The 15,010-nt window shown below is 40.5% G+C and overlaps 3 protein-coding genes across 3 annotated transcripts in view; 1 reads left to right on the plus strand and 2 right to left on the minus strand.

Annotated features, from left to right (window-relative positions):
* LOC138014484 (26S proteasome non-ATPase regulatory subunit 12-like) overlaps nt 1–3,493 on the minus strand; it is a 21,337-nt gene extending 17,844 nt beyond the window's left edge. The window contains exons 1-4 of the mRNA XM_068861563.1: nt 3,366–3,493; nt 3,188–3,247; nt 1,029–1,157; nt 341–448 (exon numbers count right to left, since the gene is read on the minus strand). Of these exons, the coding sequence (XP_068717664.1) occupies nt 341–448; nt 1,029–1,157; nt 3,188–3,247; nt 3,366–3,467 (399 nt within the window). The 5' untranslated portion in view covers nt 3,468–3,493. The remainder of the gene's footprint in view (nt 1–340; nt 449–1,028; nt 1,158–3,187; nt 3,248–3,365) is intronic.
* Nucleotides 3,494–5,552: 2,059 nt separating this feature from the next.
* On the minus strand, nt 5,553–8,397 carry LOC138014485 (actin, cytoplasmic-like). The gene is given in 4 exon segments (XM_068861564.1): nt 5,553–6,544; nt 7,859–7,925; nt 7,927–7,965; nt 8,054–8,397. Coding segments are annotated over 4 exon segments (1,128 nt in total). The 5' UTR covers nt 8,311–8,397; the 3' UTR covers nt 5,553–5,779.
* Nucleotides 8,398–11,887: 3,490 nt separating this feature from the next.
* On the plus strand, nt 11,888–14,555 carry LOC138014487 (actin-3-like). Its single transcript, XM_068861565.1, is given in 4 exon segments — nt 11,888–12,295; nt 12,384–12,420; nt 12,422–12,499; nt 13,474–14,555. Coding segments are annotated over 4 exon segments (1,134 nt in total). The 5' UTR covers nt 11,888–12,041; the 3' UTR covers nt 14,239–14,555.
* Nucleotides 14,556–15,010: the final 455 nt, after the last annotated feature.

Genomic DNA, 15,010 nt, shown 5'->3' on the forward strand with positions numbered 1-15,010 from the left:
TCTTAGAAGGGCAATCCATTTCCTGTTCAATCTTGGATTTCTTTAAGGCTTCTTCATACCTGCCTAACTTACACTGTATGTATACATGTTACAGTAGTTGTTCCTTAAAATGCCTCGATCTTTTGCTTAGAAAAAAATCAATTATAACACAACTCCTGAAATGACTTCGACACTCAACCTCTGGTGGGAATTCGCTATTTTCACAATTCCCATCAGTTCATTTTGGGGGGTTGTTTGCATTAAAACAATGGATATCCAGTTCACTGAAGCACACGATACAGGGAAAGAGAAAGTAGCGAATGTAGATAATTCTTTACATGTAAAAGTTAGTTCCATGTACCTTTCCTGCCGTAACTGTCCTTAGCGTGTCTATCAGCTTAAGTTTAGTTTCTAAGTCTGGAGTCTGTTCCACATAAGTAAAGGCCTCTTGAATCATTTTCGTAACAGCCTAGGATGATGTGATTAAGAACACATTTGTGAACTGCACTTTAACTAATTTAGCCTGACAGTGACTGTCAGCATAACCAAATAATATGAATAGCTACTTTACTGACATCAACAACAAAATTCAACCCAAAAGGATGAAAGGTCCCCTGCCAATTCCACAGTGACCCTATAAAAATCTATGTTGAGGAATGAAATCCTCCATTTCATAAAAATAAAAAAATAAAAAGATCTTGGGGGCAAGAGGACCAAATTACTGGAAGACAATGAAAGATTACTTCTTTTATATTAATAATAAGGGGGGGGGGGGGGGAGAAAGCACATATAATACTCTAACTCTTTGGTTGTACTCTCACCAAAAAATAAGCCAAAATAAATCCTTTTTTTGTAATGGAATATTTTACATTTAGAGCTGCTCATTTCATTGTTAAAAAAATAATACACTTTATTAATTAATACAGGTATAACTCACAAAGCATATCTGCAAAGTTACTATAATTACATGTTAAACAATTATGTCATTGAATAAGATGCGTGTATATTCCGGACCCTTAAGCGATCTTTGCCAAATTTAGATACAGTACCTGTTTCAGTTGACTTCGTCTTTTGGTCAAGATGACTATATGCTCATTGAGAGCATTCCAGTCTTTACACTTGAAACAGAGTTGAACTATGCACACCAAAACCCGACTGGTGGAATGCATATCAGCTGCCTGTCAAAGTACAACAATAAAAGAACATGGCATCATTTGCAAGAAAACATGATGAAAACATGAAGCCATAGGCGGAATACTTTTATTGTTTCGGGGTGTTTGGAACCCCTGATGAAACAAGAAGCACACGTTTTTGACATTACTTCTCAATGTTTTTTTACTGGTGTAATGTGATGCTCTTTTGTTTCATCAGACAAGTGATAGTAATTTGTAAAGCAAATAAATATTCAGTATTTGGGAGAGTTTAAAAGGTAGAACTTTTGAATAAATTTACTAATAGGGCGTAATGGAGAGCGAGCCACTAGAGAGTCACGTCATTTTTGCCTGCCAAAATCGTCTTCCCAACAAAGTGATTCAGAAAAATACAAGGCCATTCCAGTTTCAACTAAATATAAAACTAATTGGGCTGTGAACATTTTCACCAAATGGCTGAGGTTAGGAGAGATAAAAGTGCTGGTTTTAGGTTGCAGTGGTCTTTTCAAAGACTACACACCACACAAGGTTCAAACCTTGAGTGCAGACAATGCTGAAATGGATGATCTTTCCCTGAAAAGATACTGCAAAAGTTTTATGTTGAATACTCGAATTTAAAATGCATTGTGTGAGGGTACTTCATTCATCCTAATCGAAGTAAACTTGATCTGGGTTTTCATTGGGTATCAAGGTACATACACCTGACCAAAATGCATTGTGTGAGTGTACTTCATTCATCCTAATCGGAGTAAACTTGATCTGGGTTTTCATTGGGTATCAAGGTACATACACCTCACCAAAATGGGGCAATCCAATTGGCTAACTACTGTATGACTAATTAAGTGACAAGTGGTCATACTTTGATCCATAACTGAGCAATGAAGGGGAATGGGTATGATACTGGGTTGACGTCACAAATAAATTTGGATTGCTGTTTTCAAAGATCGATATCCCAAGCAAAGCAGTTTGTGACATCAGCTACAAAGCAGACCTGAAAAAACGAAAGAGGGGTGGGTGGGAGGGGCAGGTCTGGCAATGGCAGACGGCAAAAAACAAACTGAGCCACCAACAAACCATGTGAGCCCATTCTCCCAGCTGTGTAAGAGACAAACATTTTCTGCTTTCATCGTTCCTCAGCGAGCAGAATAACTCACATTTCTTTCATTTATCAGTCCTTTAACCCATTGACTCCCAGGGGTTCCCCATTGACGAGTAAAATTGTCTGGCGGTAAACAGAGTAAAATACTAAGTATGGCCGGTTCAGGCAGCCTTGGGAGTCAAACGGTTAATGGGGACAATAACAGCAAGTGCTTAACCCATTGACTCCTGGGGGTTCCCCATTGACAAGTAAAATCGTCTGGCGTTAGACAGAGTTAAATACTAATATGGCTGGTTTAGGCCGGCTTAAGAGTGAAAGGGTTAACCAATGATATTATTGTTTTGTGGCATTGTTGTTGTCATAGCCATCGTCGTTTCTTTAACTCCCTAATCCAGTATTTGCTGTGACAAAGTAAGTTTTGCAATGGGAAAGTATGTTTTGTCATGGCAGATATGGTCCACTGTAAATCCGTTTCACACAGGTAAATAAAAATACTCCAAAGTCAAGATCCGTAATCTTCTTGTGAGAAAATGTGAAATAAAATTAGACTCGTGAACAGTTTGGCCGGTAATAGCCCACTTTTGATATATAAAATTCAGTCCTAAACAAAAGGGACATCTTGAGGCTCTGGGGAATAAACTCGTGCAAATCCTCATATTTATTCCCCAGAACCTCGAGATGATGCCTTTTGTTTAGGACTGAATTTTAATATATGGAAAGTGGGCTATTCGTTTGGCCATATTATAAAGGTAGATATATTTTACAGTTACAGTTGTTTGTTGTATCTATTCAAGTTCGACATTTGTAAGCTGGAGTATTAAAGGGCCTTTTACTTACATATTAGATCGAACTATGCATATGATTGTCGTAAATGAAATAATTTACATGTACAATACGGTTCTGCTCCTTCAAATTAAATTTTGGCGAACAGTTTTTCAAAGTTAACTTCAAATCTCACCGTTCTAGTTTGCTTTTCTAAGGAGAGAAGAATCTCCAGTGCTTCATTAAGTTTACCATCCTGTTAAAAAATGATCCAAGAAGAGGTTGAGAGGATATACAAATCAACAATACAGAACAAGTTTACAAAAGCCCCCTCAGGATGACAACAAAAGTAAGAAAACTAAGTTAATGCTTACAGCAGCTATTGCTTCGCATTCTGGTATTCTCTTATCAACAGCATCGCTGTAGTCTACTTCCATTTTGACCACATTTCCTTTCATATCAGTTGAGGTCGCCATCTTGATTCTTTCGTCGGTTGTTAAACCCTCGCGGCATCATGGGTAAGATTAGTCAGCGCTAGCTCCCAGCCTCCAACACAGCAAACAACGACGACGGCAACGGCAACAAGAAAGTCGTCGTAAATGTGAATTCGCGTTATTGTAATCGCTTCGCGACTATTCTAAGTGTCTTCACGTGACAAAGGTGTGGCAAACCCTCAAGAACTAAACTAGTATAACGGCGCTCAATTTGGAGGAGAAAATTTAGCTTATAGCTTGCGTTCTCCCTAAAAGCTCAGATTTGGTGATTTCACGTTAATTATTAGGCAGCTTTAGCAACGACGACGGGAACGGCAACGAGAATGTCATGTAAAAACATAAATTCATGTTATTGCGATCACTTCGTGACTATTCCAAGCTTTTTAATATGACAAAGGTGTAGCAGTCCCTCAAGGGAATGAAACCGTTACGAGCGGCGCTTAATTAATTTAATTAATTTTTAGGTTCTCCATAACACCTCAAACGTAGTTATTTCACGTTGTTGTTTTGCTGACGACGGCAAAGAAATGGACAGAAATGAAAAGATGCACGTGCAGAGCGTGCAAAGCTATTGCTTTTGCTCACTAAATATGCAAATTTGTGACGTTCTCGTTGCCGTCGCCGTTGCTAAAGCTCCCAAATATAAAAACCCATCTAACCTCTTGGTGTGTAATCTTTGCAAGGGGAGGTTCAGCTGAGCGCGCGAGCATGCGGCCCAGCACGCAACACTTTTCGGCTGATGTAAGATCAAATACACGAAAACGAATGGATTTTAGAAAATAGAACCCAGGAGTTGTATACCTAGATGGAATTTGATCGTCTGAGTGAAAGTTGATCTGAGAAGGACTGTTGGCAGTGACTGACGCGGTCGACAACCTGAGCGGAAGCCACCCTCAGAGTGCGACTCTTAAGATGACTTCCGCTCAGGTTGTCGAAACGACTGCAAATCCTTCTCAGGATAGGATTATTTTCACCCAGACGATCAAATTCCATCCAGCTAGGAAATGAATTTTGATTTGGTCAGTTATATCTCGGTGATCTTCCTCGATGTGCTGTATACGTTCTCAAAAATGTTACAAAAGGTACCTTTTTTTCACCTTCCCTTATCGTCAACCTCGTTCCCAGCGTCTCTCTTCTCTGCCTCCATTGTCGTTGTCGTTAGAGTTGCTTTATCGTTGACTCATAAGATCGGATTCAGGAAATCCGTAAACTCAGACGGGCGTTTTCTGTAAACGGATATAAGTAACCTCACCCCATCTTCAATTAGAGCCAGACTCCCAGATCTACTCTAACGCCAGACCATGTTATCCTTCTATTGAGGGCACTTTAAGCGTGAATAAGTTTATCGAATTCGATCGCTTTATGGCATTTTTTCGAAAGAAAACCGGTCAGTGTAAAACGCAGACTTGCAGACCGGGGGTAAAATGCAGACTGAGGTTATAATTTAACTGTTGAAAAAGCCAAAACCCGTTAGAAATGCTAACAGTTAAGCCTAAATATTGTTTTAAGCCTAATTAGGCCTAAGGTTAGCATTTATAAGGGGTTCGGGCTTTTTCAACAGTTACGTTATAACCTCAGTCTGCATTTTACCCCTGGCCACGGTTGTTCAAACGATGGATAGCGCTATCCACCGGATAAATCACTATCCTGCGGATAAACACTAGCAAAACCAATTGCGTTATCCAGTGGATGGTGATTTATCCATTGGAGCACAACTGGAGCCTGGTCTGAAGTCTGCGTTTTACACTGACCGAAAAACAAAACCCATTTTACAATCTTCTCGAAAACTTACATACAGGAAAATTATACCCTCTGCTTTCACCCCGGATTTTATCTACCTCCTGCAATTTTCCAATCTTGAGAGCATGCTTTTACTAAACGTAACAAGCCCCGGAGTGTTTGCCTTTGATTTTGTTCTCGCAGGAAAATAGTGACATATCAAAAGGGACTTTTCTGAAAGAAGCAATCTGTTTTCGTTTTGTCTTAGGCAAGGGGCAACATCTTTAGTTCCATTCCTAAGATGAATATAGTGTTCCAATGATCAGCCTCAAATATGCAACCACAATATCAGAACACGGTTTTTATTTTACACTAAGAAAATAGAGCTCGTTTATAGCACACTTTTTTGTGCAATTGAAATCACATAATCAATGCAAGTCTACAAATGTACAAACTTCGCAAATCCTGTGTTGTTTTGTATTTTGAATCCCACAACTAAAAACGAAGTGGTGTCTTTACTAATAAGTCAAGTCAAAACGCAACTGTTCATTTCTTTAGCAAAAATTTCAGCGATCTTAGAAGCACTTGCGATGAACTATCGCAGGGCCTGATTCGTCATATTCCTGTTTTGAAATCCACATCTGTTGAAAGGTGGACAGCGATGCCAAGATGGAGCCTCCAATCCAAACGGAGTACTTACGCTCGGGAGGAGCGATGATTTTAATCTTCATAGTTGGTGGAGCAAGGGCAGCAATTTCCTTTTGCATGCGGTCAGCAATACCAGGGAACATGGTTGAACCACCAGACAGGACAGTATTGGCATATAAATCCTTACGGATGTCTACATCACACTTCATGATGGAGTTGTAGGTAGTTTCGTGAATACCAGCAGATTCCATCCCAAGGAATGCTGGCTGGAACATAGCCTCTGGGCAGCGGAAACGCTCATTTCCAATAGTAATCACCTGACCATCAGGAAGCTCATAGCTTTTCTCAAGACTGGAGCTGGATGCGGCAGTGGTCATTTCCTGTTCAAAGTCAAGGGCAACATAGCACAACTTTTCCTTGATGTCACGGACAATCTCACGTTCAGCTGTGGTGGTGAAAGAGTAGCCTCTCTCTGTAAGGATCTTCATAAGATAGTCGGTGAGATCTCTACCAGCAAGATCAAGACGCAAGATAGCGTGAGGAAGGGCGTAGCCTTCGTAGATGGGTACAGTGTGGCTTACACCATCACCGCTGTCCATAACAATACCAGTGGTTCGACCAGAGGCATACAGGGACAGAACAGCCTGGATGGCGACATACATGGCTGGAGTGTTGAAGGTCTCGAACATAATCTGCAAATGAGGTGAAAACGGCAGAAATGTCAGTGTGCTTTTGCTAACTCAAAGTACTCCCGTTCTTCTAACATAAGTTCAGTTCATAGTGAAGCCCTTTGGTGGGTGCAAGGAGCACCATTGGTAAGAAAATATGGTAACCCAAGTGTGCGACAATTTTGGTTTTGGTCACTGTGCGACCGTCCAACCGACGGGAAGTGCAGAGATTCTGTAGAAAATTGCAACCTTTTCCCCACTTTCATACCGAGATATAAATTCAATTTGGTCACTTAATGTTTGTATCGAATGTAAACCAAAAAGTCGGACAAGAGGTCTGTTTATCCCGTCAGTCACGTGACCATATCAGGCTGAAGTTTAGAGCTCATATCGATGTCAGCTAGTTTTCTTAAATTGACCTCTGACCAGGTTCTGGGTCTCGATCGGATTGCAGGCTCAATCTTTGTTACCTCATTGTGAGTAATGATGCATTAATCGATTGACCGTATTCCCATTTGGGAATGCACGGCAAAGTAAGAAATCCTTCACTTTTACGGAGATTCACATTAAAATTGTCAAACACCGGCGAAAGTGCTATTTTAAACATATCTTTATTATCCTTGTTGCTTCAAAACGCCAACCATACCGTTTTAACTCATCACTCAACGTATTCTTATTCCGCTAAAGGGTCAATCTCGACGCACCCGAAATAACCCGGGAGCTACGCTTTTTAGGCTTTGCTAAATCTATATATTGTTCCGTTTCAAAACAGACCTCTTGCCCGACTTGTCTGTTTACTTTTGATATTTATTATTCGATACAAACATTAAGTGACCAAATTGAGTTTATATCTCGGTACTAAAGTGGGAAAAAGGTTGCAAGTTTCTACAGATCTCTGCACTTCGGCAAATTTTACCAAAATTATAAACATTCACTGATTCCTTTGACCATAAAAGACAAATTCAAGGTTGCAAAGAGCTGCGTCCTGACGGAAAAAAGCAGCCTGGCTTGTTATAATTACAAAGTGGTGAAATCATATTATCCGGTTGAGTGCACAATCGAGGTTTGAAGTGGGCAGTGTGCTTTATACAGTTGAAAATTACGGCACGAAGGTAGGGTGCAAGTCAGTGAACAGGTAGAAAGAAAAAGCTATCAAGTCAATGACCAGCTAAACAATTCAACGCTATTAACTGCCAAGATTTCGAGTCCTGGAAGGTGTCCAAGGTTTAAGAGCGACCATGGTAACGCAGACATTGCTATAAATGGAGGGTGGGGCAGACCTTGATTTCCTCCGGGAATTTGCTAACGGGAAGAATTTGGACTAGAGAGCCTACATACCTGGGTCATTTTCTCTCTGTTTGCTTTGGGATTCAATGGCGCTTCCGTCAGCAGGACAGGATGTTCTTGGAGCGACGCGGAGCTCGTTGTAGAAGGTGTGATGCCAGGATCTGCCAAAGCAAGAGACGCTCTGGTTAACGATCACCCGAGATTGCAACGGATTCGCTGATTTAAAAAAAAAAAAAAAAGCAACTTACTTTTTCCATATCATCCCAGTTTGTGACAATTCCGTGTTCGATGGGGTATTTCAGTGTCAGGATACCTCGTTTGCTTTGAGCTTCATCGCCGACATACGAATCCTTTTGTCCCATGCCAACCATGACGCCTTGATGACGAGGACGGCCTACAATTGACGGGAAAACAGCTCGTGGAGCATCGTCTCCTGCGAAACCAGCTTTGCACATACCAGAGCCATTGTCCACCACCAAAGCAGCAACATCTTCATCGGCCATTGTGATTTCTAAAGAGAGAGAAGTATCCGGGCACTGTAATACGAAGCACGAACGTGTACGACTTGTGAAACCAAATCAAAGTGAACGAGTGGGGATTGCCTTTGGTTTATATGTATCTGTCACACAACAATGGTATCAAAAATTGTTACCAAATTTGGTCAAAATTTTGTGCACAAGGCGCTTCGCCTGCCCTTTGAGACTTGAACGACCAGCCACTGTTACGTCACTGTCACGGATCTTGCACGAAAGAAGAATCGAATTTCAAGTCAGAAAATAACAAATATTTTCTTCGTGATCTCTCGCCTTCTTAAATTTGGATTTCAAAGCTAAAAATATTCTTCTACCAGGGTAGAAAAATTTAATTTTGACAAATGTTACTGATCAAAGCATCCTGTGAGCACATCACAACTCAGTGTCTGTCATCAGAGGATCAAGCCATTCGATGGTGTCATCTTTTCGCTTAACGGAAAACACTTAATTTATCTTTTGAGGGTGAAAACCCTTCAGAATATATTATTTAGGAAAAACGTGTTTAACAATTTTTATGCTGAACAGAAATCGAATAAGGCCGCAGTAGCAACGACTAGGGCGGAAATTGTCGTGGTTTTCGAGATATTTTTGCGAATTTTTCTTTATTTCCGGTTTAAAAATGTGTCAACATACGCTCCATTTCCAGGGACGGATTCATTTGGACCAAGATCACGTTTTGTAATTAATTATTTCCATTTTACCCCGCTCATTTCCTATGAAAGAATTAACGACTCGATCACGACAAGGATTCGTGATTTGGTGATTGCGAAATTTCTCTGGAATTTCGTTCGTTGTTTTTGTTTCTTTTTCTATTTCCGTCAGTTTCTACTCGTGGAATATTAATTGTATTCACTCGAAACTCTCCTGACCTCTCCTATGTCAAAACTTCTCGATTATGTTTGGTCTGGACTTCTTGTACTTGGCTTGATTGTGCCCCACATGAAGGTTAAACCAAGGCCGCGAGGGTAAAATTAATGTAGACAGAAAAACAGGAGTAAAATACATTCGTATGGTAAAATGCAGATGATCGCAGATCGACTGAGGATTCATTTTCCTTGTCTGCACTTCCTGTCGTGAGAAGGGATCATGGGGGAGGGCGAAGCAGAGGTGGAGTTTTTCCGGAGGAGTCGAACATCCAAATAAAACAATTGTTGTGCGGAATTCGAACCTAATACATTAAAAGATGATTAAACCTTTTTCATCTTTTTTATATAAACAAACAAAAGCAATTGTCCCAGAATTTGTAAATCGGACTTGCATAGTATGACGGGGAGGGGGGTAGGGAGCAGTGGTTATTTTGTTAAGCTTCAAAGCATTTACGGGATTTATATGCGAGTCCTCAGTATAATCTCGTTTCGTGAATGTTGCAAAAGAGGATTAGAAATTCCAAAGATGAATACTGTGGCGGTTGTGTGTATATATTCCGTTATCTCACGCAACCAAGGGAGTTGAGTAAAATTAAAGTCCTATTCGGTGGGAAACTGTTCTCTCTACTCAGTGGCACCCAACGAGTAATTTCGGTAAAAACCTGTTCGGAAGGAAGGTGGGCTAGAATTTTCGATTTGAACTCAGACTTTGCGAGGAACAGTAAGATTTTGGACATTTTTCATAAAAGATTTCCTAGGTCTTTCAGAAAGGTAGTGAAGAGTCTGAAGATTGACTAGTAGAAATTAATTTCGAAACCACATTGAAAGAACGCTAGAATTTTACTGAGCTGAGTAAGAGTCAACAGTGATATTCATGGAAATAGCAAAAAATGTAAAGATTTACAACTTCTAGTATTTTCGCCAAAGTTTGTAAATTTTCCGGAAAAAGTCGAACAACTCAGACTCGTCACTATGGCTGGAACTTTCGGACGAGGCAAAAAACGTCACCTAGAAATTTCTACAGAACTGAAGATCCCCTAGAACATCCGAACAGAAAAATCATTTTGAAGGGTAGCGACACAGCTACAAAGCTATTGACCAATGCGAGTGCGCGTACTATCCTAATTATTTTATTAATCTTTAATTTACAATGTCAGAGTTTTCAAGCAAGCAACTGTGGACAATAATCCTGCCTGTGTTCGTCGTTGGATCAACTGGCTTCATCTGATCGGCGTAATTACAAGTAAAAAAGAAAATATTTCGAGCAAGAGCCGCTACAACGTAGGGTTGAGTTGGGTACGGGTAGTGGCTTATTTGGGAGGCGAGAAAGACTGCTGGACGGAAGCAGCTCGTGCGTTGGGCGATAACTATTACAGGGTTACTGGGGATGTGCTTTTGTCCTCAGCCGAAAATGATTATAGTACATTACCGTGATATAAATCAAATCTACATAGTATCGACTCTTGCTCATATTATATATTTACTTTTCAGTGTAATGTCGACTGGTTGAGGAACCCTAGCCTTCTTTAACATACGCACAGCGTATGGGCGTTTCTTAGACAACGGACACAAACTAATACAGAGCGAAACCATGGAGTTCTACCTCAATCCTCGTAGGTGCAGGAATATACTTGTCGTATCAAAATTCCTGTTGTTTACAAAGCTACTCTAATATCCAAGGGTAAATAAACATGATCATATATTGAAACATGATATGATATGATACATTTATGATATTACCCTCACCCTCGACATGTAACCCTCTACCCTCGACGCTCGACCAAAAGGCAAACTCCATAAATATTCGTCGCTCCTCGACAGTTCCGGAAATGCCTCACGATTTGGTTGGTTCAGTGCCACTTAACGCCACAGGCGGCCAGGCCCGGAGGATAAAAATTAAAAGGATTTGTATGGGAGTCCCGATAACAAACACTCAAAAAGATTTTAAAATAGATGAACCGTAGCCAGAAACATATTAAAAATTGTAAAAACGTTCACTGGCTATATATAGTTAAAACTTTCGAGCTTTCGGCTGTAAGGCTTCAGCCTTCAATGGATATACATTGAAGGCTGTAGCCTGACAGCCGAAAGCTCGAAAGTTTTAACTCATATATAGCCAGTGAACGTTTTTACAATTTTTAACTGAAAAAGATATTTACACGCAAAAGTTCTCCATAAAAAAGCCGTACCAGTTTCAGTACCTTACTGTCCCGGTGACTTTCTCGCTTTCTGTGCGGTTATTTGCCTGATTTAACGCGATTCAAGCGACTTCTCAGCTTCTCAGGTTGTCACTCGTCCATAAATAAATTTATTTATGTTCAAGTATCATTTATGTGCGAGTGACAACCTGGAAAGCTGAGAAGTCACTTGAATCGCGTTAAATCAGGCAAATAACCGCACAGAAAGTGAGAAAGTCACCCGGGCAATAAAGTACGGCATTTTCTATCGAGAACTTTTGCGTGTAAATATCTTTTCCAGTGTTTGTTATCGGAATTGCCATACAAATCCTTATAGTTTTTTTACACTCGAGCCTGGGCAACCTGTGATTATTCACCCAATTTCACTTCCAGATTCTTCCAGATTCCTTTTCAGATTCACGCTGAGATTTCGTGGGGTCTGGACTCCAGAATAGAAGTAAGCCAACGCAATGAACAGGGTCGTCATAATTACCTAATTAGGTGTTTTAGATTACCATATAAGGTAATAAAAATGATCATCCAGTAAAATGATTGGCAGTTTACAGCACTTTGGTCTCTGTTACGTAGTAAGCAAGGTTCATTAGTCCTGAGAAGAGAAAAAAATTGTTGATAGGTTTTTTTTCGTTGTGAACTGAAAATGGCCGATGATGATATTGCTGCTTTGGTTGTGGACAATGGCTCCGGTATGTGTAAAGCTGGCTTTGCCGGTGATGATGCTCCTAGAGCTGTTTTTCCGTCGATTGTAGGCCGTCCTCGTCATCAAGGCGTTATGGTTGGTATGGGACAAAAAGATTCTTATGTCGGCGACGAAGCTCAAAGCAAACGGGGTATCTTAACACTGAAATACCCCATTGAACACGGAATTGTCACAAACTGGGATGACATGGAAAAGGTAAGTCGTAAAATTTGGGAGCATTCTCACCACGGTCAAAGTTCCCATCGCTTGAATGTCTGTAAGTTTACCAGTATTTCATTTCACGATCTGGCATCACACCTTCTACAACGAGCTCCGCGTCGCTCGCTCCGAAAGAACATCCCGTTCTCCTGACAGAAGCTCCGTTGAATCCCAAAGCAAACAGGGAGAAAATGACACAGGTAATTAAGACTGCCTTAAAAGCGCAAGTTTTCCGTTTACAACCTTCCAGTGGAGCGTTTACGGTTGCAAAGCGAGGGGAAAGCTGGAAAAAGAGGCAGTTTTAAATGTTTTTTTGTTAAGTTCTTTCTTTCAACTTTCTTTTTTATAAAATGTTGTAGTTCTATGTAAAGAAGTTATATGTTTTTGGAAAGCTTATTTTCGTAGCTTTAAAATGACGTATTTCTTTCCCCCTAACTGAAAATACTTTTTGAGAAAAAAAACATTTTTTTGTGATGGCTGACTTCGCGCGGCCATATTTGGAAAGTACTGTGTAGAAAACATTAAAATAATTAAATTAATACCTTGTCCCACAAAGCAGTGGCAACGGCAAAGGGAAGTACGGGAGTGTAAATTTTCCTTGAAGAAAGAGGGATTGTTTGGAGATTAGTATAGACCATCGAATCTTTCTGTTGGTGCTCCTAAGTTTGAGTTTTTGTGTCGTGCTTTTAATAAGCTATTAATGCTCACGTTTAGCTACTGAAAAGCTGTGTGAATTACCGGCGAAAAATTGAGGCATTATTGGTCATCCAAAGATTTGAACGTGACTTTCGGGATAAACGGCAATGAAATGTTTGGCATATTCCCATGCCGATCGCTCTTACAATAATTATACATATATGGGGAAACCAATTTTTGGGCTAACTATTTGCTGAACAAACTATTAACCTTTAAATTGCATAGACCTTTGTCGTATAAATGGCGGCGAAATAAAATATTCGTTTGTTTTATTGCTATAAGCCTTTCTAGCTTCGCCACAATGGAAAAAATTGAAAAGAATATTTAAACCAAATTAAGAATAGTAGGTCTAATTAGCAAGAATACAAGAGAAAAATAAATTGGTCGACCGCTATTTATGTAAGAGGTCAGTGCGCCCTTGTTTTGACTGTCTCTAACTCACTCACGTAATCACAACATGATTCTTCTGACTTCATAGATCATGTTCGAGACATTTAACTGCCCAGCCATGTATGTTGCCATCCAGGCTGTGCTGTCCCTGTATGCTTCTGGTCGTACCACTGGTATTGTACTGGACAGTGGTGATGGTGTGAGCCACACTGTGCCCATCTACGAGGGCTACGCCCTCCCTCATGCTATCTTGCGTCTTGACCTAGCTGGTAGAGATCTCACAGACTACCTCATGAAGATCCTTACAGAGAGAGGCTACTCTTTCACCACCACTGCTGAACGCGAAATTGTCCGTGACATCAAAGAAAAGCTCTGCTATGTAGCTCTGGATTTCGACCAGGAGCTACAAACCGCAGCTTCTAGTTCCAGCCTTGAGAAGAGCTATGAACTTCCTGACGGGCAGGTTATCACTATTGGGAATGAGCGATTCAGATGTCCAGAGGCCATGTTTCAGCCATCCTTCCTCGGTATGGAAGCCTCTGGTATTCACGAGACTACCTACAACTCCATCATGAAGTGTGATGTTGACATCCGTAAGGATCTCTACGCTAATACTGTACTCTCAGGTGGTACAACCATGTACCCTGGTATCGCTGACCGTATGCAAAAGGAAATCACAGCCCTGGCACCTTCTACTATGAAGATCAAGATTATCGCTCCCCCTGAGCGCAAATATTCTGTCTGGATTGGAGGCTCCATCTTGGCTTCCCTCTCCACTTTCCAGCAAATGTGGATCTCTAAGCAGGAATATGACGAGTCCGGTCCGGCTATTGTCCACCGCAAGTGTTTTTAAAGAGTTTAAACTTATGGAAGGAATGTTTGCTCACCCTGTTCTCAAACCCAACCATTTAAATTTACTTTCTTAACAAAAATAGCAGCACGATTTCTAAAATTCTCAGTTAGTGCATGAAGTGCCAGATGATGTTTGATAAAAGATTAAGCCGGGACACGTTACGACAGATCTTAATTTGATTTTTCAAACGGACATTCAAGGAATTCTCGTGTTTAGATTAAAATTTGTGGTTTGACACGTTTCAAGTTTGGAAAACGTTTTCTCTTATCTTGGTGAATGTAAAACCGGTTCAACAGAAAAATAAATTTTAACATTTCACTCCCCACCTGTTCAATTCTTACAAAAATACCTTTGTTACAGATGGCCTATGCGCTCGTGCTGACAGTGCAACTTACTACCAGCCAGGTAAACTTCAAGAAAGAACGAGTCTAGTGCTTCCTTGACGAGATCGAAAATTTTATGAGGCATTCCCATGCAATATCCGCCGATCCATGATGTAGGGGAATAAAGCAAAAAGAAGACACTGACAACATTTTTTTAGTTTTACACGAATTATGCATTTATGTTTGCAGTATCCATAACGTTGTGCGTATTGAAACAGCAATTTCACACGGGTGGCCTTTATGAGTAAGCGTTGCGAAATGAAAAGGTCCACCCGCTGTCTCGCTCTTGATGCTACCTGAAACCTGTACCTTTGCATGAAAGATGTCAAAGTGGTCAAGATTTGAGACATTCGTTGCACTGCGCGTCACGTACAAGGACAGTCTTAATC

Source organism: Montipora capricornis, chromosome 8 (genome assembly GCF_036669925.1).
Source record: "Montipora capricornis isolate CH-2021 chromosome 8, ASM3666992v2, whole genome shotgun sequence".
Classification (NCBI taxonomy): domain Eukaryota; kingdom Metazoa; phylum Cnidaria; class Anthozoa; order Scleractinia; family Acroporidae; genus Montipora; species Montipora capricornis.